Here is a 22,601-nt window from a genome sequence, read left to right as displayed (position 1 = left end):
AAGTTCAGTGAAAAGTTCAGTGCCTTTGAAAAGCAGGCCCCTTCTTTGGGAGTTGTGGGCATTGTCTACACAACAAAGTTTCAGTAAGTTAGCTAAAGGTGTGATTTTAAACCAATGTCATTACACTGCTGCAAGCCCCTGCCTGCCCCCTCTTCTAATGATTTAAACCAGGCTTATTGCCCTTTCACTGTACAAAGGAATTGGTTTAAATTAAGCTGCAGTAAACCACTTAAAGCAAAATGAGTGCGTGCACACGGGCTAGCACCTGTTTAACCAAATTGGTTTCCAAACCCTTTCAGGTCAGTGGTGTGCCTTTCTTGGGGAGCTCAGTCCCTAATCAAGCTGCAGGTGTCTGACCGTAGCCCTCCAGCCCCCACGTTTGGAAAGGCTGGGATAAATGAGGAACTGGTGGGGCCTCGTCTACACAGGAGAATTCTACCAATGTCATTAAAATGTGTGGGGATTCACCCTACATTGATGCAGCCACCTTGCCTAGATGCCCTTCCTTTGGTCTGAGGGTGCTGCAAACTCATTTAGTTGTATCTGGTAAATTGATTTTAAGCGAGTTCACAGCGGGGATTTGCACTGGTTTAACTGAATCAAATGGTAGATCAATGTCGTAGTAAACTGGCGACACTGTTGCGCACAGGGAAGGCTACAGCTGCTTGTTGGAAACTAACACCTCAGTGTAAGGAAGAGGGCGAGAGGCTGTTGCTCGCTTATTTAGCCCCTTCTAATGAACAGACTAACTGCTTCCGCGCCAGCGTGAGCGAGCCAGTCGGCTTTGAAGAAGGGACAAGCGGTAGTACCCCAGGATCCTCAGCCAGGCCCACGGGAGGCTCGCTGCAGGCTGGCGGTACAGGGAGCTGATTCCCGCACAGGACCAGCCATCGCACAGTCTCTCCTGCGGCTGCCGTTTTAAAGCCCGCGCCCCAGGGCGGTTTGGGAGCCTAGTGAAACAGAACCACTGACGGGGGGGGGAATTAATTTCTCTTTGTCCAACTCCCTTCAGGGCTCTTTCCGCCCCTTGGCCAGGTATCGGCACTGCACCTTTCCCTTTAGCGGGCCGCTCACCGCTTTTATCGGGAGAGGAGCGGGGTCAGTCCCGAAGAGCCAAATTCCTCCCGGGTGTAGCTCCCTGGGAATGAAAGGGCTCCCCGCAGGGCCGGGCTGGCTGCTCGGAGCGCAGGGCCTTGCGCAAGGCCCCAGAAGGGGGCGGCGGCAGACCCCAGGCCCTGGGAACAGAGGTAAGGTCACTCCCCCGCCTCTGCGCTGGCTCCCTACGAGCTAGGAGGAGAGAGGAGCAGAACCCGCCGGGCCCCTCCCCGTCACCTCCAGCCCTCGCCTCCTATAATGCTGGGGAGACGCGCGGGAGCGCGCAGTCCTCTCCGGTCTCCCAGGGGCGGCAGTGCCCGCCGGCTGGCTGCAGGCTGAGCGGGCCCCGGGCCGGAGCCCGTCCGGGCGGCAGCTCCTATGGGACCAGGGCTCAGCGAGCAGCCCCCTGCTCCCGCCAAGGCCAGTCCCCGCGCCTGAGCCGGCGCCACGTGTCTGTGCCCGGCCCGCTGCCCCTGCAGGTGGCTGCCCCGCCCAGGGCGAGCGACGGTGGGGCGAGCGCCCGGCTCTGCGGCCCCTCGGCGGACTGCCGGGAGCTCCAGCCGGCTCGCAGCGCTGCCTGGCCGGGGAGAGCCTAACGGGCCTTGGGGGTCAAGGCTCCCCGGCTGCCTAGCGCTGTCCGCGGCCTCCTGCCCCGGCGCTGGGGTCCCGCTCGCCCCCCGCCGGGCTGCCCTGGAGAAGGCGCGGGGCGGACCCTGCCCTCGCCCGGCCGCGCGTCCTGCCCGCCGGGGCCAGTGGAAGGAAGAATTTGGAGAAACTTCTCCCGGCAGCTCCAGCCCAGCCGGCGCCGCCGCCTCCAGCCCCGCGCCCTGCGCCCGCCTCCGGCCTTCCCTGGCCGGGCAGGGCCCTGGACCCCCGGGGCCAGCGCAGCGGGAGGAGGAAGAGCCGCGTGCTGGACCCGCCGAGTCCCTGCTCGGAGCGGGACGCGTCTCTCTGGGCGCGCCGCCCTGTTCATGTACTGGAAGAATGAGCCCGTGGCCCCGCTCCGCCAGGGCAGCCAGCCCCTGGCCGCCGGCGCCCCAGCGAGGAAGGTGAGCGGGGCAGGGGAGCCGGGCGCCCGGGGTGCTGATCCTGGCTTCTGTTCGTTTGCTCTCCCTGCCCGGCTCGGTGGAGCTGCGAACGGCTCCGTGCCCGGGGGCTGGAAGGTGCGCGCCGGGCGAGGAGACGGAGCCTGCCCAGACCCGCCGAGCCCCGCACGTTTATGCAAATGGCTCAGGAATTTCAAAAAAAGCGATTTAGCAAAGACAGAGGCAAATCAGGAGGAAGCGCTGGGCATTGTCTGCCTGAATAGGGGCTTAATAACCGCAAATGGGCCGGGCTTGGGGGGGAGATGAGAGACGAGGAATCCAAAAATTGCTGCCCTCTGTACGCTTTAAATATCAGCTGCAGACGGGCTGGTTTTTAAAGCCCAGACCTGGAAGCAGAAAGTGTGTTTGTTTTTTTCCCCCTCACTTGAATGGGGAGGATTTTCAATCCAGGCGCTTTCTGCTGCATTCTGCGTTTCAGAGCGCGGGGGGAAGACTTTCGATTTTTAATTACTACCATTAAAAAAATCAAATTTGCAATTCTTTGGGTGGCCTGATGGATTCCTTGATTGACAGCTGGAATTGACACTCTGGATACCTCTTATCTTGGGCATTTACGGCAATTTCTAATTGCAGGTAGTTTGTGTTTTTTCAGCGCCTTGGCTCGCATGGGAACCGAGCGATTACTTCAAGAGGCCCGGGTTAAGTGCAGGCAGGGAGAGAATTCAATCCACATTCAAATTGCTTCATTAAAGAGACGCAGCTTTTGTTGCAAAGGATTTAAATGGCCACTAGAAAGTTCTTATTTATTGTTTTGAGCTGGTTTATATAGGGTGCCATGAAGCCAAGGCGGTAGAGCCCAGCCGGGTAGAACCCCAGCCAACCTCTCCCGCTCTCTTCTTCAAGGTGATGGCCCAGGACGGCCCCCTCTCCAAGGGAAGCTCCCGCTGCCTGGACAGCAAGCACCCCCAGATCATGGTAAGGCTGCAGGGCAGCTGGGTGGGAGGTAGCGAGCTGCTGGGACCCAGGAGAGCTGGGGGCGCGCAGGCACCTGCCCCAGTCATGGGGCAGCTGGGGAGTTTGTCCCCATGGGAGCTGGGGCTCCGCATGCAGCAGACGGCAACTCTCTCAAGGGGAGCGAGGGGTCAGCGCCGGGCTCGGCAGAACCGCCTGGGCGCCCCAGGACCTGGCGAAGGTCTGAGCGCGGCCATGGCGCACCGGCCAATCCGCTGCCCCAGCTCCCCAGCGACACGTAGGGCTTCAGCCTGCTCCCACGGAAGCTTTGCCGCTGGCTTCCAGAGGAGCGGGCTCTGGTGCGCGCTGTCACCACTCCTTTGGCCCGCGCCCTGCGTTTTAACCCTGGCCCCATGGGGCTGGCCCGGCGGAGAGCAGGAAGATGGGGCAGCGCAATGGCAAGGCGCACAGGGGTGGATCCCTCTTCCAGAGCCAGGCTTTGGGGGTATTAATCACAGGGCAGGGGGTGGCTCTGGGGTCCTGCTTCTCGGTCCCGTTAGATCCCGGCAGGAGCCCCACGCAGCAGAGGAATGGGACCCCCGAGGGGCGCTGGGGACTCCCTGGCTGACTGCTTTGGGGTGCTTTCTCCGCAGTCCCAGTCTGACGGAGAGACGCTGCCCAGCACCCTGGATAAGGAAGATGTCCGCTCGGCTCCCAGCACCCCATCCACCCCGTCCGTCTGCTCCCCGCCTTCCTCCTCCTCCTCCTCCTCCATCCCCTCCGCCGGCAAGAACGTCTGCTCCAGCTGCGGCCTGGAGATCCTGGACAGGTACCTCCTCAAGGTGAGCGCCGGGCAGGGCGGAGTGGGGCCCAGCTAAGACGGGCCGGTTTGGGGGCCCTGCCTTGGGAGCGGGGACCAGGTGGGTGGCCGAAGGGACTCGCTGGGGCTCCACGCCTGGCCCCAAGCCCAGCTCACAGAGGCCCTTTGTCTGTCCCAGGTGAACAATCTGATCTGGCACGTGCGCTGCCTGGAGTGCTCGGTGTGCCGGACCTCCCTGCGCCAGCAGAACAGCTGCTACATCAAGAACAAGGAGATCTTCTGCAAAATGGATTATTTCAGGTAGGAGACCGGCTCTGCCGCCGAGCCCGGCTGGCCGGGGACCTCTGGGTGCGGCGCGCCGGGGCCAGCTCTGAATCCAGGCATCTGGCTCCCTTCGGCAGTTTGTGCCTTTACAGGGCAGATTCGGTTTGCGGGCTCGCTGTGTAAACGGGGCCTGGTGCTTGGGGCCGGTTTGTCCTTGGCCGGAGTAGCAAAGGGCCCAGTCCGGGGCTGGTGGTGGTTTCCCTGGAAAGCAGGCTGGTCAGCGCTGGGCTCCCTCCCTCGGGCCCAGGTCTCGTCCCTAGATAAGCGAGGACCTTTTCCTGATCTGTCACGGCGGCACGATTTAAAGGGCGCTGCAGCCCAGGGTCTCGGCGAGGCTCCCGGGACCAGGCCTAGGGGGAGGATGAGGACTTGCTTGGGACAAGCCCGCTTGAGTCTGGAGCTGTAGGGTGTGCGGCCCACTGTCACTAGCGCAGGAGCTAGAGGGAGAAGCGGCAGATTCTGCTAGTGCCACCTGAGTAAATCCGGAGTGACTCTGCTAAAGTCGCTCCAGTGACTCCGGATTCCCCCTGGTGTGAACGAGCCCGGAATGCTGCTCTCAATGCTTTAGCTGCAGGACTGGCCCCAGGGGCGTGGTCCTGTTGGGACAGTTTCACCTGCAACCCAAACCTATAACTGCAGGGGCAGCCAGTGGGCCCGAGGCACCTGCAGCTCCCAGAGACCCTGGGCCGGGTGGGGAGTGTCCCCGTGGCCCCCTCTCCTGCCAGGCCGTGGAAGTTAGAAACTTCTCCCGAACTCCCTCCAGACTCCGGACCTTGTCCGGAAGGGGATTTTTCTCCTGCCGCAAGGAGGGGCCTGCGCTAATTACTGCAAAACCCCGAGGGAGCGGCACAAGTCTCCGCTAAGGAAGAGACCAGGTCGTCGGCTTCCTTGGACTGAATGCTGTCCTGGGTCCAGGCTGGCCCCTGAAGTCCCCGCAGGGCGGTTCGGCGGGTTCGCAGCAGGGCGAAGCGCCCAGCCGCCTGGCAGGGGCCTCTTCCTGAGTGTCCCAGGAATGGATGGACGAGGAGGGTGTATAAGGACAGGCCGACCCCTCCTCCCCCGCCACGATCGCCACCACCCGGCCAGTGTAAACGCTGCCTGGCTGTGCGATCGAAGCGCGAGGAGATCCCAAGGTCAGGCGCGTTACCGACCAGCCGCCGCAAAAAGCCGGGTGTCCCGGGCCCAGCCAGAGCTAGGCCTCCCGGCCCCGGGCAGGTGAATCCGGTACAGAACCGGAGCGGTCCGCCAAGAGCATCCCGCTCTCCTAGCCCAGATGCCAGACTAAGCCCGGGGGAGGAGACAGGGCAGCGGGTAGCCGAGCTGTCGGGGGGATCTGCCCCCTGCAGGGAACCCATCCCCGCTGGGGGGGAGAGGCACCGTCGCTTGGTTAGAACCAGCCCCTCCAAAGCCTGGTGCCTTCCTGCGTCTGGGGGACGTTGCCCGGCGCCCCTTGGCCCTGCAGCCAGCGGGAGAGCCCCTGGGCTGGCCCTGGCGGCAGGGATTCCCCTTCGCGGGGCAGGCCGGACCGGGCTCCTTAGGAAGCCAGGTAGGGGATCGCATCTGCCGGGCGGGGTAGAGGCCCTGCCATGCTGGCGGCCCCGCTCGCGCTAGCTCAGGGCTGGAGTCTCCCGACTCTGAATTCGTGTGATTGCCCCGGGATCGCTCCCCGCGGGCTGGGTTTGTCGATGGTTTCATGCCGCCGCCTTCTCTCCCCGGCAGACCTACGAGATGGCAGGAATGTGGCGAGGATCTGCACCGGCTCTAGCCCCCTGCGCCCCCGGCTGCAGGGCAGACAAGGGGTAAATTCGGAGCAGGATGTGCCCGGCCCGGACAATGCTCCCTGGGGGGAGAGCCGGCGCGGGAGCCGGCTCCGTGAAAGCGCGCGGGGCTCCTGGTCCAGGGGCGTCGGGAGAGCTCCCCAGCCAGGCGCGGGTCCCCTGTGCTGGCCCCGGTAGCTCAGCGCCCCGGGACCTTCGGGCGCCGAGCGCAGCCACGGGCTGATGTTAGTAAGAGCAGGAGCCAGCCAGGCTCGCTTGCGCTCGGCTCCGGGTCAAGCTGCAGCCACCCGCAAGGTCAGCGGGTGTCCCTGGGCAGGTACCGGGTGTATTTACCCACCGGGGTGTAGCCCCGGAACTGGGCGCGCTGCAGGCAGAGAGACCAGGCCCGAGCCCCGAGGAGCTCGCTGTACAGCGGTGCCGGCTCCCCGGGGGTCAGACCCGGGCTGCTCTGTTCATCCCGGGCCAGGCGGGCGGCGCGGCCTTGCTGCCCTGCAGCGCGCAGGGGTCTGGCCGCTCCCTGGGCAGGGTGCTCTCCGGGGCAGCCCCCGGCCCTGGCTCTGCTTCAGCGGCTCCGTGCAATCGCTACAGGAGATGACGGGGGAGAAGAGGTGCCCAAAGGCCCGGGTGGGGGGACCTGGGCGGAGCCCCACAGAGCGGGGCTGAGCTGCCGCCTCACGCCTGTGTTGGATACACACGCGGTGCTGTCCTTAAAGCCCCGGCTCCGGGAGGCTGGGGATTAGAGGCGTGTCTCCGTTTTAAAAGGAAGTTTCCAACCTCGCGGTTGTGGCGGGAAGCTCGGCAATGTCCCCCCGCGGGCTCAGGCGCCAGAGGCGAACACCAGGCACCCAGCCCCTCTTTTGTTCTGCAACCCTCCGGCGTCGGGAGCTGATTCAGATTTGTTTAAAACCACTCCAGGCTGGCTGCAGGGGGGAGGGATGGGGGGGTCTGGCTGGGGAGGACTTTAGCTGGAGCTCCTGAACTTGCAATGCGATCAACTGACTCAAGCAATGGTCTCAAGTTGCAGTGGGGGAGGTCTAAGTTGGATATTAGGAAACACTATTTCACTAGGAGGGTGGTGAAGCACTGGAATGCGTTACCTAGGGAGGTGATGGAATCTCCTTCCTTAGAGGTTTCTAAGGCCCAGCTTGCCAAAGCCCTGGCTGGGATGATTTAGTGGGGGATTGGTCCTGCTTTGAGCAGGGGGTTGGACTAGATGATCTCCTGAGGTCCCTTCCAACCCTGGTAGTCTATGATTCTATGACTGGGGGTTGGGGTGCATGGATCTCCTGTCCCCGTTAAGCGGACCTCTTTCTGTCTCTCTAAGGGCCTTCCCCCCCTTTGCAACCTGTGCACCTCTCTCACTCCCATCCCACTTCCTCTGCCAGGGGGTGGGTCTTTGCAGCCTTTCCTGGCAGCCTTGAAGGAGCTGCCCTTATCCCGGGACACACTCGGGATCTCTTCCCCCCCCCCCCTTGTTTATCGTTCAGGGCCTCGCTAGCAGCAAATCGTCAGAAACCCAAACTTCTAAATTATGAAGAAACTCTCGTGCATAATCCTGGCCCTCAGAGGCCCACTGGCCAGGTTCCTTAGCTGTACCAGTCACAAGGAATCAGAGAGAGAACACCCCCCACCCGCCCCCCGATATTTGCGCGGGTTGATTTTTACTGGCTTCTATTTCTTTCATTGTATGAACTGGAGTTGCATAGGGCGAGATTTTAAAAAAACAACCATTAAAAGGGTTAGCTCGATTCATGCCGCCTCTTGTCTCTATTGGGGGGGGGGGTTTGAAAGGGGTTAGGATAGTATTTATTGTCCCCGCCTTTGCAAAAGAAGGTTAATTGCAATATTTAAATAGACTCCATTTTTAAGGCAATCCTAACTTCTGTGTTACAGTCCTCAAACATCCTGGAACATCTTTAATGTTACCTTAAACACCCAAACTCAAGCCCACAGCCGGCGGATCGGGGTTTAAAGCCAGACCCGTTTTAGGAAAACACTCTCTGCTCGCAGACTCCGCTTACAAGGAGTGAGATCCCGAACTGGGAGAGCGGCGTTTTTACACTAAAATCGAATCGAAGTGCACCAGCGATTGAAGGCAGCCCAGCAAGTGGGGGAGTGAGGACGGGGGTCCTCCGGTCAGTGAGCATGTCCAGACCCTCAGCTGGGTTTGGAGTTGATGCAAGCGCCTGGCTCTGCAGTTCCCCCCCTTTCAGCTTGGCCAGCCCAATGCTGTTTGCCCCAGGGGGACGGGGAAATCCAAGGCAGGAAATGAGAATGACCTTGTACGAGAGCCGCACACAAAATCATAGCGTCCTGGCGCGCTGGGAGAGGGGCCGGCGATGCCTTAGCGGTGGCAGCTTGGAGCTGGGATGGCGTATAACTGGGGCTGTTTGTGTTTTACAAAGCGGTCTTGCGGCGGGGAAGAGCCTTGTAACTGGCTGGCTCTGGGGGAAACAATGAGACGTGGTGGTATTGTACACCCCGAAAGTGCTTTTTATTCCAGTGGTCTCCAAGAATGTCGTAAACTGTGGCCCCGGTCCCGCCAACTCTCGTGTGTGTGACGGACTTTACTCGTCCCTTTGAAATCGGTGGGGTTACTGACCTACATGCGCACGGCCCCTCGCAAACGCAGCCACCCCTGGGGAGCCGGCTAGCTTGGCAGCCAGGTGATAACCAACGTGTTGAATGACAACGGTGGGAGGAGAAGTTTTGGTCAGAGACCGAGCGAGATCCTGCTCTTGTGATGAGTGCCTGGGCTATTTAATGTCCAAATCCAGACAGACACAATTTGTCAGGTCTCCTCTGAAAGGTGTCCGGGGGTAGATGGTGTGTAGAAAACAAGTTATTTTGGCATCTATGTTTTTCATTTACTTCCCTACCATGATTCTATGGACCACAGAGGAGTGTTGGCATCCCCGGGGTGCCTGGCCTCCCCTGCGGCTGATTGTTTCTCGGATTCTGGTAGAGCTGCGGCTAGGCAGCGCTGGAAGCCGCCTCTGCCTTTGTGTGACTTACACGGGACAGAGAAGTCAGCAGCGACCGTGTCTGGCACAGTGCAGTGTGTGGTGTTTGTTCCCCTTGGAAATATTGGGGCTCTGATTCGGAACCCCTTTCTCAGGGCGGCCTGACTCGTGTGAGCCAGAGCTGCAGGAGTGGGACCCTCTCTGGGTAGAAGGCAGGGGACTCCAGAGATGTGTGAGAGCTTTAACCATGAATATTCAAGAACTTAAATTTTGTGCATGTCTATCGTGAGTCTGGTTTCATTCAGCCTCCGAGCGCTGCGGCAGCAAGTTATGGCTGAGGGTTTGACTGCAGCTAGAGGGTTTTCCCCTCCAGCTCCTTGGTTTGACAGTCTAGTGGAGGCAGTTAACACGCTTGTGCCGGCTAGCCTGGACACTCCGGCTTCACGTGTTTGTGGCTTTACTCTGGGCTGATCCTGAGGGCCCCTTCATTTCCGGCCCTCCCTAGGCAGGGGACTGGGCTGAAATGCCTCCCAGCCCCAGGGGAACACTTCGGGCCCTGTGAGGAGGATCCGCTCCGCTGTTTCTGATGAACTAATGTTCCGATGCGCTTTGTTTAACGCAGACCATTCCAGAGGGTTCATGTGCAAAAAATCCATCTGGGCCTCTGTTGCACGGGGGGTTGCAGCTCTGGGCATGAGAGGTTTGCCGAGAACTAGCGCTATTCTAACCGTGGGCGGGGGGGGGGGGGGACTCGGAACTTGTACAGAGCCGTGCGGTGAGTCGCAAGGCCCCAGTGCTCTGACTGCGCTCCGCTGAAAGGCCATGGCAAAGCTCCCCCTGCCTTCGGTGGGGGCTGATTTAGGTCCCCAAGGAGTACTTGGGGAGATCCCACCCGGAAGGTGCAATCAAACTGCAGAGCCTCCCCTGGGCCAGTTTCCCAAGAGGTGACTCCTACTGCCCGAGGCGAATCTCTGCCGGGGGTTATCTGTCCAGGAGGGGTTGTTAAGAAGGCCTATTCTCGTGCCGTCCCCTGAAATCTGTTCCCCGGGCTCATGGATGCAGCTGAGCTGGGGTCTCTCCAGGAGTGGCTGTGTAACAGGGAATATTAACCGTAGTGTCCCGGCCAAGCCCCGGCTCTGAGAATTACATTTCACCGCCCCAAATCCCCCCCCCCCAAGTGTCAAGTGGATCAGGCATTCTTCTCCCTTTCCTGGCGGGACGGGTGTGTAATTCCGTGCAGCTGGGAAGCAGCTGCTGCGTCCCGCTCGGAGGTAGCTGCGTTTCAGTGGGGAAGAAAGTGACTCCCGCCTATGGCTAACTTATATCCGTTCAAGATTGTAAAGTGCTGGGGGATCCCTCCGGCCCCGAGTCAGGACCGAGCGAGGCGCCTCAGAGGGATGTGGGCCATGTGCTGCTTTGCACGGCTCCCCCAGAAGGGCTCTCCGCCCAGGCTTGACGCGTGGAGTCACCCCCTGTTTTCAGAGACTGCCCCACTAGCCTGAGCCTAACGCTGCTCGGCCTCTGTCCCGCGCCTGTCCGCCGCCCTTGGCAGCCAGCTCGGGGGCTCCTGCGGGTTCACACCAGACCCTTGCTTGGGTGAGCGGGAGGTGCTGGCTTCTCCCCCCGCGTCAGCAGAGGGTCCATGCGGTGTGGGAGCTGCCAAGCCCAGGCCCTGGGCGCTCGGAGTCAGCCCGGGGGCAGGAATTCTGTTTGGTGCGTCCTGGCCACATTCCCGCTCGCATAACCGCAGCCCTTGTGCCTCGATTCCCCCCGCCGTTGGATGCGGAGTTCATCCCTCTGCCCCCGGCTGCCGGGCTTGTCGCTCCGTGCTGTCACAGCCCGAGCCTGCCACCTCCGCATCCCTGCCCTTTGCGTGGCGCGGATGGCTGGCGGGCTGTGGCGCGCTTTGGGATCCTTGGCTGGCGGGGGGTGAGCGCTAGAGAGCTGCCGGATATTACCCGTCCCCCAGGCGGAATGCAGGGTATCCCGCTGCGGAGAGATTGACTGAGATCTGAGGAGGGGAAGGTCCCCTTGGTGGCCGGAGCGGCGCAGGGGACGCGCACTGGATGTAGCTTCGAGCGCACGGGCAGGGCCAGGTTACAACGGGCATTGGCTGGCAGGGCCAGTTGGGTATTGAGCGGGCAGCAGCAGGGACAGCTCTGTGAAACGGGGCTGTCCCAGGGGGCCAGGGGAGGGCGGCTCAGACCATGGGCTTGATCGCAGCCGGTGGCACGGTTTGTTGACACTTGGGGTGCCTGGCTTCATGACCTTCCGTGAGGGGCTGAGAGCAGAAGGGGGGGGGGTTGCGGGACTGTGCAGGAGCCGGAGGCGGGCACGAGTTGTGTGCACGGCGCTGCGCAGGCCAATCAGTTAACCAGAACTTGCCATCCAAACTAGACGGGGCCTAAGCCGGCCTGTGCGGGGTGAGCGGATGGAGAGGAAGCGCTTAACTCCAGGAGATCGGCTGATTCTTGCAGTCAAACCTTGTTAGTTCCTCTGGGGATCTTGGACTTGTGGTGCCAGTGCGGGGAACGAGTATTGGGCGTTCAGAGGCAGTTCTAGTCCGCAACCAGGGACCCTGGCTGAGGCTGTCGGAGGGACCCGAGATTCCCACATGGGCTGTCGCTTTGCTGCTTCGGCGGATCGAATTTGTAGTGACACGTCTTGCAGCTTTAGAGTGTCTGTGTGTGAGAGACTCACACACACACACACACACACACACACACAGAGTCAGGGTGCAGCCTAGCGACCCCCACCCAGATCAGGGCCCCAGTGTGCCAGGCGCTGTACGGACACTGAGATCTAATTTCTGTCCCGAAGAGTTTACAGTGTGACTAGACCAGACAGAGAAAGGGGCGAGGAAGTCGCAGGGAAGCAGACAGAACAGTCCTGCTGCAAATTGCGGGCAAACCGCCTGCTGGTGCCATGATTTTGTTGTTTGACTGTTTGGCAGTTTGGATGCCATGGTGAAAAGGGGGTGACTAAACAAGCCACTGCTCAGGTGACGCCGCAGTCACTCCCTTTCCGCCTGCCCCGGTCACTGTGCGGTGTGAATGCTTTACCATTTCAATGATAGGGCGCGGTTGGTTTTTGGGCCTTTCCAGGCCTGCGAAATTTGGGTCCTTTCTGGTCTGAGCATGGCCGAGAAAACATCCAGCCTGAGGCTCTAGCTCCCGGTTCTGGGGACAATTCAATGCCCGCAGGAGTAAAGTTTCTTCTCCAGTGAGCAGAAGGGACCGTGACTAAGCCCCGAGCCGGGGGAGCGAGTCGGGGCCGTTTGCACAGTCGCCTGCGAACAGCAGAGCCGCACTCGCTGTCACTGCTTTGAATAACACGCGCAAACCTGCTGTCCGCAGTCTCGCAGCTCCGCAGCCTAGCGGCAATCGGCTCCGGGGCAGGCTCCGTTGCTCCGGCTCGCTGGTTAGCCAGCGGGGAGTCCCTCACCTGGGGCTCGCCTTGGCTAGCTAGCGATGCGGGCCCCGCCGGTTTGGGAGGGCGGGTTGCTGCGGGAGCGGAGGGATGGGTTTTGCGCAAACGGCGAAGCCCCGGAGCTGCGCGGCCGCAGCGCCATGGGAGAGGGGCTGTGGCGTGTGGGGCCGGCTCTTGCCTCCGGCCAAGGCGCTTCGGAGGGTCCCGGGGGGGCTCGCTGGACAGACCGAAAACCCAGGCGAGCTGGGGGGGCAGGTTGGTGCCAGCCCGTGCCCGGGGGGGGCCGGGTCGTGGCGCGGTTGCCTGGCTGAGTTCGTTACTGCGCCCAGTCACGTCGACCCCCCAGGCCCCAGAGCCTCTGTGCTGGGCGGGGGGGCTCAATCTCGTTTTTCGCTCCTGCAGCCGGGCTGGGGCTTTGCAGGAAGTTGGTTTCCCTCGAGCTGCGTTGGCCCCAGGAGGAGGCGATTAACAGCGAATAGTGGGGAGTGGGAGGTGGGGGCGGGTGTGGTCTTGGGGGGACCCTGGCGCTATTAATGGAATAAATATTCCTGTCAGTAAGGATGCAGCGCTTGTGTAACGAGTTTCGTATGTGCGTGTGGTATGTGCCATTTACCTGGATTTAATGTAAACGCGCCCATGTTATTTCACGCACCCAACCGATCTACGTAGAAATTAATTGTATAATTAACATTAAATATAAATTGGGTGCGTGTGATTACTCAGAGACCTCCTAACACATTTGTGTTTTAATCGGGGGGTGGGTGTGTCCCTCACCCACATTCGTTCTGCACACGTGCTGTGTATATTTGTGCGAGACACACACACACCTCACACCGGCGTGTTATGTGTCATGACCGGTGTGTGTGTTGATAGTGTGGCAGCAATCAGAGCCCCCCCCGGCCGTGTGTGTCCATACACAGGGAGGGCGGAAGGTGTGCATAGAGCCGGGGGTGTCTGTAGGGCCGCTGCTCCGCGCTGGGTTCCCTGCTCCGGATTCTTTGCCGTGTGGACAGGGAGCCGAGCTGGAGCGCGAAGTCGGCCGGGCCGGAGTTTCGCGCAGTCACTGCGTTTTAAAATACTGCTCAGCAGGTGCCTGCGCTTCCTGGCTGCTCCCCGCACATCCCCGGGCCAGCTGCAAACGTGGCAGCAATTAGAGCCAGGTCGAATCACTCCCCCCCCAAAAGCAATTCCTCCCCCACCCCCCGCAGGGCACCAAGCTGCGAATCTCTCCCGGCCGCTCCGCACCCAGCCTGGGCTGTGCAGCGCCGGACGCAGCGTCCATCCCAACGCACCTGAGCTCCGTCAACAGCGCCCGAGACACGGCCCAGCCTTGCCGCTGGGACCTGCCCTTCTCGGCCCGCCCGGCTGCTCTGATCCCGGCTCCGACCCGCTGCCAGGCCGCGAAGCGCAGCCCCTGTGCCAGCCTGGCCCAGCAGACTGGGCAATCTTGGCTCCATTGGAAGACAAAAATCCCGCGGGCCAGGGCTCCAGCCGGGGTGCCCGGGGCAGGTGCCAGCCCGGCTGGTTTCTGGTGTCCGTGAGATCAGTGGGGTCGTGTCTGGGCTGGGCCGAGATGGGGCACCCCATCGAGCCAGCCGCACCTCTGGGTCCCTTCCCTGCGGGAGAAGCGGGTCCCCCCCCCGCTGGAATTCACCGTTAGAGCCTGCGGGGCCGGTGTCGGTGCTGCTGGGCTAGACACAACCCGCGAGCGGGCAGCGCCCCTGGCCCGGGGCTAGCCGGGCTAAGGCAGGTCACATCGGGTGCTGGGAAACACCTTTAACAGACAGCCCGTTTCCCGGTCCCTCCCAGGAGCAACAGAGTGTGTCTGGCCAGCCGCGCACCGGGACTTCGATGGTGCCAGAGATTCCTATTGCAAAACCCAGTGCCAATGCCTTGACAAGAGACGCGTTTTTAGTTTGCCCCTGGTCGGACATGCCTCCTGCAAGTGCAGCTGTAGCTGGTGTGTTACCCCCCCCCCTGCCCCGGGCTCTCCCAGGGATTTGAGGGGAATGAGGAGTTTAGTTCGCAGCAGCATCGTTGTCTACAGCGCCAGATTCCTGCGCCCGTTCACACCGCGCTGGGAGAGCCGGCCTCCCCCTCCCCGGAGGTGGTTAACTCCGCTCGGTGATTTCTCTCAGCCCTGTGACTGATGGACATTGCTCTCAATCCCAATGGGAAGTCAATGGCAATGCTGGTGCGAGCAGAGTTACGGGCTCTGCGGGATTAAAGTGACAGTAAAGCGAAGTGGAACTGGACGATGGTGGAGATCCGGTTCCTGGCGTCCCGCGGCTTGTTTCAGGCGCGAGAAGGTGGCTCCGAGACTGGAGGATCCGAGTTTCTGGGGGGCTCCGCGGTGTTCCGCGCAGGGCATTCAGCGGGCTTTGCACGGGCGTGCGAGCTGGTGCACTTTGGTGATCACAGGCTTGTTCACAAGCAGGTGCCCGGTAGACGAGCAGGCGTCACCTCAGGGGTCAGTAGGGTTCCTTACAACTCCCACCTCCTCTTCCTTGAGTTAGAAGAAGAAGAAGGAGAAAATCAAGAGGACCCTGATTCAGGCCAAGCGTGTCGTCCAGCTTTCTGGCTAACAGCCGACGCTCAGCGGGCGGAGGGCGGGGAAGGTGCTTTCCCAAGGTGGGGTTTGATTTAAACGGGGCCGTTTCGTTTTTAAAAAAGCTTTGGCAAAGGTTGGATTTTTTTTTGAAACCTCTGTTGGTTGGCGACCGAAAACGGAAAGGTTTTTTAATTTTTAAAACCAAAATCTTTGAATTTTTTTTAACGAACAAGTTCGGTTCCAGCGGTTGAAAACAAACAAACAAAAAAACAAACAAACAAAAAAACCCCAGTTGTTTGTTTGTTTTTTGTTTTTGTTTTTACAAGAACCAGAATATTTTGGGAGAAAATAATTTGTTCACAATAAAAAGGTTCCCGATGGAAAACACTCCGCGGATTGCTGGTCGCACGATTTCAGCGGGCTCCAGCCACCGGGTTCGCTGGCTCCCCAAGGCGCAAGGCTCGTGGAAGGGGTGGGTTGGGTTTGTAAGGAAGGCAAAGTTCTCTTCTTTTTACGTAGCCAGTTCACGGTACCGGTTCGACCCCCACCAGCCACAGGCCCGGGAACCAGAAAAGGAAAAGGCCCCAAAAGCGAAAGTGAGCAAATCCGATCCGGTTTCATTGCACAGACGGCCCGGAACCGGCGGTGCGAACGAAAGGGAAGGATCCGAGTGGGGAGCTCTCCGGGTCTGTTCGTCAGGGTGCTGGAGAGGGCTGGGGCCGGGCTTCGTACGCCAGGAAGGGGCGGAAAAGGGTTTCTGTAGGCGGCTGAGCACCTGCTGGATTAATCGTTTTAACGCTGCTGAGATGTAAATTGTCTTGTGAATGTGTGTGAGGTTGCCTAGGGCTTTGGATAGGCGGCTCCGCGGTTATTTTAAACGCCCAGATAAATAATAATCTGCGATCTTTTACCAGAGGCGAGAATTACCTTATTAAACAGGAGTTTTCTGTTGGTGAGGTTTTCACACACAAATAATGGCTCCCAGGGGGTTAGCAGTTTAAGACTGTGTTTCTTCACTATTCGTGTGTATAGGCAAATGGTGTGTGAGTCCACTGGCAGCCACTGCTTCCAAGCAAAGAGCACTAGTGTCCCCAAAAGCCGAAACATCCGCAAATATATAATTGAATTGAATTAGATAATAAATACATTCTTATTATTAATTGTACTTTGGGCTTAGGTGAACGTTACCTAGCAAAGAGCCGGGTTTTGGGTGACTTGCTGGGAACATAGCAGCCCAACGTCTCATTAACAGACAAATCTCTTTGTTACATTTTTACCAGTAACTCTGGGGAGTCTGAGTCTTTCACTAAGCAAAATAACTTTATTATTAGCCTTTTAAAAACATTTCATTTCAATAGTTTTTGATTTTTCCTGACTGTGTGGTACCCGGCAATGATCTATTCTGGGTTTTTCTAGACTAGGAAAATACGTCGTGGTGTTAAAACGGCTCAGCCAGCACATTTAAAATCCCATGTTTAAACCCCATTTTGCACCCCGGTGGTTGCCACCCTTTAAAATGGCCCCGGGGCGGCTCCCCGCAGAGATGACATGTCAGATTGCACGTTGGTCTGCGGCCACCTCTGTGCCTGGGTGTGTGAGCTCAGGACAGGGGGATCTCCACATTGCACGTTGCTGTATCTACAGCTGTCTCCTTTCAACACAGGTCTTTGCATTTCATATTTTCCTCATTTGCTCCAGGGGAAGCATTTTTTTTTTAAAGCCATGACAGATGAGCAAGGGGCTGGGGAATGCGTTTCCGAATGTAGCACACGTTTGTCTTTATCAGACTAGAAGCAATTCCCATCGGAGCGAAGCAGAGGGAGACAGAAACCAGCTTTGTTTGTTGGTTTAGCCATGTTCAGTCTCTGGCTCCCGGCTGGATGCAGCTCCCTTCTGCTAGGGTGGAAGGACGTCCCCCCCACCCAAGGCTGAATGTATCATTTCAACGGCACACATTGATTTGAACCTGGCCTGCCCTTTGTGTGGCCAGCCCAGCTGTTGGAATAATGGCAAACAGGCACCTGCAGAAATGCCAGCTGATAATTCCCAGCCCTGCAGAGAATTGCATCCCTTTGCCCAAAGGCAGGGAGCTAAGCAGGCCCTCGGCTAGCCGTGATAGGTGCAGTGTAAACACTTGGAGAGATGCTGCTACGCTGTTGAGTGTGGCCTGTAAATACTTAGCGAGAGAGGGGACAAGAGCTTCTCTTCTGCTTGGGACGTCCCTGTCACAGTAAAGAGAGATCACGTTAAGAGGACGTGTTCTAGTCACCCCCAGCCTCCCCTTTCCTCACTTAGGTGAGGACACGTGGCAAGACAGCCCATTTCCTCCCTGTGAGCAATGCACAGGCTGCCTCATGGGCATTTCCCTGCAAAATTGTTCCCTTTTCCTGTGTCTTGTCAATTGATTGCATGTAGTGACCCGGGGGCTAATTCTTCAGGATCCAAACTGGACGTTACAGCATTGAGCAGAATGCTCTGTTCTGAGGGCATGATGCCTCTGCATGGGCCCGAGTCCATTGGCCATGATTTTATACACACCCAGCTGTGCTGGACGGTCCCCGCTGCAGCTGGCAGCCTGCCTTCCCCAGGAGCATGGTGCTGTGCGACAGCCAGCAGGAACAGAGGGGTCAGGAGCTCGTCCATGAGCATCCGATGCGGGTCTCTGAGGGCCATTCCAAGCTGAGAAAGCAAAATGGCTGTCAGGAGAGGGGGAACATGGAGTCAGGAGCGCTGGTTCCAGCTCCTAGGCAGACCTGGGGGCATCTCCTCTAGCAAGGGGGGCTAACTCTCCTTCCTGCCCCTCCGGAGTGTTGAATGAATGGCTGCGAAGGGCTGGGAGCCCCTCCGGGGAAGGGCAATGTGCGGGTATAACTGGTAACCATTTATTCTTCCCTGCCAGGAGTTAAGGGCTCCCATCCCTGTGACTTGGGCCTTGAGGTGGAATCGCTCAGAGAATAGAAGCAGGCCCCTGCAGCCAAGAAAAATGGGGTTTTCTTCTGTGATTTGGGGTAGAAGTTGGACTAAGAAGGGGGTTCAAATGGAGCCTGCTGCATATTGTTTGTGCTGTGGAGCAAGCCCTGGGAGTTTGGCCCCACACCCTGCAGCGGAGCCATGGTTAGCAATCTTCGGACTTCGGTCACGTGTAAAATGCATGAGGTGGTCTCAGCCTAATCCCTACAGTCGCTGTTGCCATCACAGTGTTTGGCACAGTTCAGAGTCTCTAGGGCATGTGAGGGTCCCAGAACGAGATGCAGGATTCAGGTGCTTTGCCAGTCAGGGAGGGCTGGTCTTAAATTGTAGGTTGGTCTAGAAATGCCCTGTCTGAGGCAAATGACTGGGTTGCACCAGAGCTTCTGGAGGCCAGGACTGAGGCGCCTTCAGCAGATAGCAGCAGGGTGCGGGAAAGGTCCCAGAATGGGTCACGGCAGCCAGGAATGCCGTGTTCTGCTGATGGCTCTGCACACTGAGGCCTGGGCAGCTCTCTTTAATCTCCTTTCCCTGTCTGCACAATGGGGTAACAAACTTGCCGGCCTCCCAGGGGGCTGTGAGAATTAGTAAACAAGACGGTGTTGGGAGAAACTGGCCCAGCCATCTTAAAGCGCCGTGGCAGGGTTGTGTAATAGAGTGCGGAGAGCTGGCTGGGAAAAGGAGGCTCTACGTGGAGTTTGCACTTCCCCATTGCCAGATGTTACATCCACCTTTGCAAAGCCCAAGATGAGCTTTGGGAACATCACTGCTGTCTAGCTCCTGTTGGCTGTGGTGGTCAGCCAGCCACAAACCACATGCTGCTGGACCCAACCCGGCAGCTCTTACACACAGTAAGAGACCATCAGAGCCAGTGCTGCCACATGGCGGGGGGTGAGGAGACGCAGGACCGAGACTGTAATCAGGAGGATATGAGCTTTTGTCTGGGAAAGCCTCCGGCTTTGTATCTTTCACCTCCTCTTCTAGCATGTCCATGGCTGCCCATCTCCTCTCCAAGGGGCTGGCACGAATCCCATGCAGCAGTGGTTATATAATGCTTGGCATTCTCCGCCTTATGGCACATGCTGTACGGGACGTTCCTGGAGCAGTGATTACAGCCAAGTCTCCTTTTCTGGCTCTCCCAGAGCCCAGGCGGTAACAGGACAATGCCCAGAGGATTTTGTTCTATTTTATTTTCATTCCACGGTTTACAGCAAGGATCTGGTAAAGAAGATCAGAAAGCACTTTGTCCTTGGGGTACAGGCCTGCTGGCATTTCCCGTAGCAGCCTATTTGGCTGGCTGGCAATGTCCACGCCGCGTGAGAGTTGGTGACTTGGCCTCAGCCCCAGCAAGGGGTTTTTTACACACGCGACTTAGTGCTGGTGTCGGACTCACAGCCCGGTATCCAGAGACCAGATTCAGCACAGAGAGTGACAGTGCGAGTTTCCTCTCCTGCCATCAGGCGACAGCCCTGTTCTCAGGCGACCCCGCTCAAGGCGGAGGAGGGGAGTACAGCCTCCATGGCCCACTCCATTCTGCCCCTTCCTGCTGGGGCTGCCCCGCGGGAATGTGCTGGGTGATGTGGGCCCGTTTGCTGGGAGCTAGACTGAAACCGCCAGCTCATTCCACGTAGGCGACTGAACGCCAGTCATTTCGGGTTACTTCTGACCACAGCCATGACGGGTGACTTGGAGGGGAAAGGCCTCCTATTCCATTGCTAATTTCCAGAACCATTCAGATCCCGAGGGTGCTGGATTTCTAATAGCAGACAAAAAAAACCCAAACAGTTTTTCCTATTGTTCCGGAATGCAGCTTCCCCAAGGTTAGGGATTTTTACAGGGGCTTTGGTGCAGTGTAAACTTCCCTCTCTCAGTATTTTGGGGGGGGGGAACTTTTTTTTTTTTAAAGGCTCTGATTTGGTTTAGAAATGTAGCTGCATGGCCTTTGCAGAGGGGTACGCTGGTGTATGGATTTGGCCCTCCTTGATGTAAGTGCATAGGAAGAAGGGACTGTAACTAGCCACTAGAAGGTGTGAGGGTCTGTCAATCTGTTGAGCAGTCCCCGTCACTCCCCCATAGCTGAGTGCCTGGCAGAGCGCTGGAGTCCAGTATGGAAAGTTCATTTAAACTTCTAAACCCTGTTCCCTCACCACGGAAGTGCCTGAGAGTTTTGCCATCTGTTGTCACTTTACATGACAAACAACATGAGGGAATGACTGCATGGGCTCTGTGGGCTCCAAATAATCAGGGCTCCTAGCTGTGCACAACATGTGAAGCCTGGCTGCGAATACACATGGGAGCTCTGGCAGGCTTCTAAACAAACCTAGAACACAGTGAGCACCACTGAGGGCTCTCACACTGTACAAAGGGGTACTAGCCTATTCCGATATGCTACACCGTCAGTCTTGGTGGCAACAGGATTGGGCCTACAGACTGCGTTAAATCACTGAAAGATTGCATGAGCCTGGTGGGTAAATAACAGCCAGGCATTTCTGTCCCCCCATATTTGTACCCAGTATCAAGTCTGCTTTTGTCAAGTTAGTATTAAGGTGGGATGGGGAGAAGCAGGGGTGTGGTGAGCAAGGAATGTCACAATCAAACCTCTCCTAAATTTCGGCTGGGGGTCAGAAAAAGCCAGCAGATCTGTGGAAAAGTCCAAGGGGCCCGATCCTGTTGCTACTGAAATCAGTGGCAAACTCTCCTTGAGTTTAGTGGGTGCAGGGTTGAGCCTTTGGTTTTCTTCTCTGAGCTGCAGTTTCCTGGGGTTGCACCATTACACCAGGTGGTCTTTAAGCTTCAGCAGCTGGGCAGAGCAGGGGAGGTAACTGATTGGATAGTTGCCTGAATTTCAAATGGTAACGCCTCCCAATGCATAGGGAATTCAGGCTCTGTCACTGGCCTGGAGCAAGTTCCTTTAGCATCCCTTGTCTCAGTTTCCCATGTGTGAAATGGGATAATGAAACTCTCCTGGCTTTATGAAGTGCTTTGTGCGCTCTGGAGGAGAAGTGTGATTAGATGGGCTAAGACTTTTGGCATTACAGAGTGTTATTAATTGGCTTAAGCTTGACCCTTCCCCTTATTTCTCGACAGTTTAGTGTGTAAGCTTGTTTACGTAGCACATTGTTCCAAGTAATCCAAGTTGCAGGAATGATCTGTAGTTCTGAATAGAAAAAAATTAACACAGTTCTTTTGTTTGTGCTTTTATATAAACTGGCTGGCAAGAAGTCAGTTTACAATGTTCCCAGCTGAAGTACATGAGCTAGATCTCATCTCTGCAACTTCAGCGTAAAGTGTCCTCTCTTGGCAGCCTACTTGTTTTTTTTTTTTTCTGGTCAGCTATGGTCAGACTCAGAAATTTAGACATTTCTATTCCTCCCATATAGTTTCGTAATTAGTAATTTGAATAGATGCCGGTCTTGTCCCATCTAACTAGCCCAGTGTCTCTACCCTAGCTCTGCAGGTATTCATGCACTGAGAACTTGCGTCTGCTTTTACTAATGCCGGTGTAAATTGGAACGAACTCCACCGCAGTGGGTGGAGTCGCTCCAGGGAGTGCGATGAGCTTGTGGGCCATTAGAATACTTGGAAATAATGCGTTAGCCAGCACAGAGTGTGAAAGGTTGTTTGGGCAGGGTTGGATTTGCAATGCACAGGTGATGGGTGGTGAGACTGGGGAAGCTCTGTGAGGGTTGTAGTTAAATTAACAATCGGTTTATATCATACGGCTGAAATGGTTGAAATTGCTCTGAGCCATGAGATGAGTCTGGAAACATGAAGGGTTTGCAAGTGTCTTATGGTTTTTTGTTTCCCAAAAATCTTTGGGAATAAAAATTGATCCAATAATAAAAAAGATCCCAGATTAAGACCAGAAGAGCGGCCAGACTGGTTCAGACCAATGGTCCATCTAGCCCAGTAGCCCGTCTTCCAACTTTGGGCAGTGCCAGATGCTTCAGAGAGAATGAACAGAACAGGGGAATTTTGCGTGATCCATCCCCTGTTGTCCAGACCCAGCCTCTGGCAGTCAAAGGTTTAGGGACACCCAAAACATGAGGTTGGATCCCTGACCATCTTGCTATTAGCCATTGATGGACCTGTCCTCCAGGAATTTATCTGTGAAGAAACGTGTGTGAAGAAATACTTCCTTATGTTTGTCTGAAACCTGCTGCCTGTGAATTTCATCGGGTGACCCCTGGTTCTTGTTTTTATGTGAAGGGGTAAATAACACTTCCCTGTTCACTTTCCCCACACCAGTCATGATTTTAGGGGCTGCTATCGTATTCCCCCTGAATCGTCTCTTTTCTAAGCTGAACGGTCCCAGTCATTTTAATCTTTCTCCTCATGTGGATATTTTTTGGTTTATTATCTGTCCCTTTCCTAATCGTTCCTAACATTCCGTTTGCTTTTTTGACTGCCGCTACACACTGAGCAGATGTTTTCAGATTGTTGAACAAAACTGAAAGGAAGTTTGAGCTATGCAGATGTAAGAGACTGAGAATTGACATACAGACGAAGCAATGTATTCTGCACCTTCTTGGCCCTTTCTAGCTGGTAGACTGGTGGCAAAAGAGCTTGGCTCGGCTCGGGCATGGCTAACCTGCCACGTTTAAATATTGAAAAATGGGAACCGCAATAGCAGAACACACAAGCAGTTCATCTGATGCCAGATCTCCACTGGGGTTA

At 57.3% G+C, this 22,601-nt stretch overlaps 1 protein-coding gene across 3 annotated transcripts in view; it reads left to right on the top strand.

Annotated features, from left to right (window-relative positions):
- Positions 1-964: 964 nt before the first annotated feature.
- Positions 965-22,601, top strand: part of LHX6 (LIM homeobox 6) — a 40,812-nt gene continuing 19,175 nt past the window's right edge. For 2 of the 3 annotated variants that reach the window (XM_037879850.2, XM_037879849.2), the window contains exons 1-4: positions 1,377-2,144; positions 3,045-3,116; positions 3,746-3,934; positions 4,091-4,212. In XM_037879850.2, the coding sequence (XP_037735778.1) occupies positions 2,067-2,144; positions 3,045-3,116; positions 3,746-3,934; positions 4,091-4,212 (461 nt within the window). In that variant the 5' untranslated portion in view covers positions 1,377-2,066. Of the gene's footprint in view, positions 1,248-1,376; positions 2,145-3,044; positions 3,117-3,745; positions 3,935-4,090; positions 4,213-22,601 lie in introns of those variants that run through there. The other variant, XM_043530397.1, reaches the window with a different exon arrangement.

The sequence above is a fragment of the Chelonia mydas genome, chromosome 16 (assembly GCF_015237465.2).
Source record: "Chelonia mydas isolate rCheMyd1 chromosome 16, rCheMyd1.pri.v2, whole genome shotgun sequence".
NCBI classification, from domain to species: Eukaryota; Metazoa; Chordata; order Testudines; family Cheloniidae; genus Chelonia; species Chelonia mydas.
The sequence above is the reverse complement of the archived record's forward strand: the minus strand, read 5'-3'. Positions and strand labels throughout refer to the sequence as shown.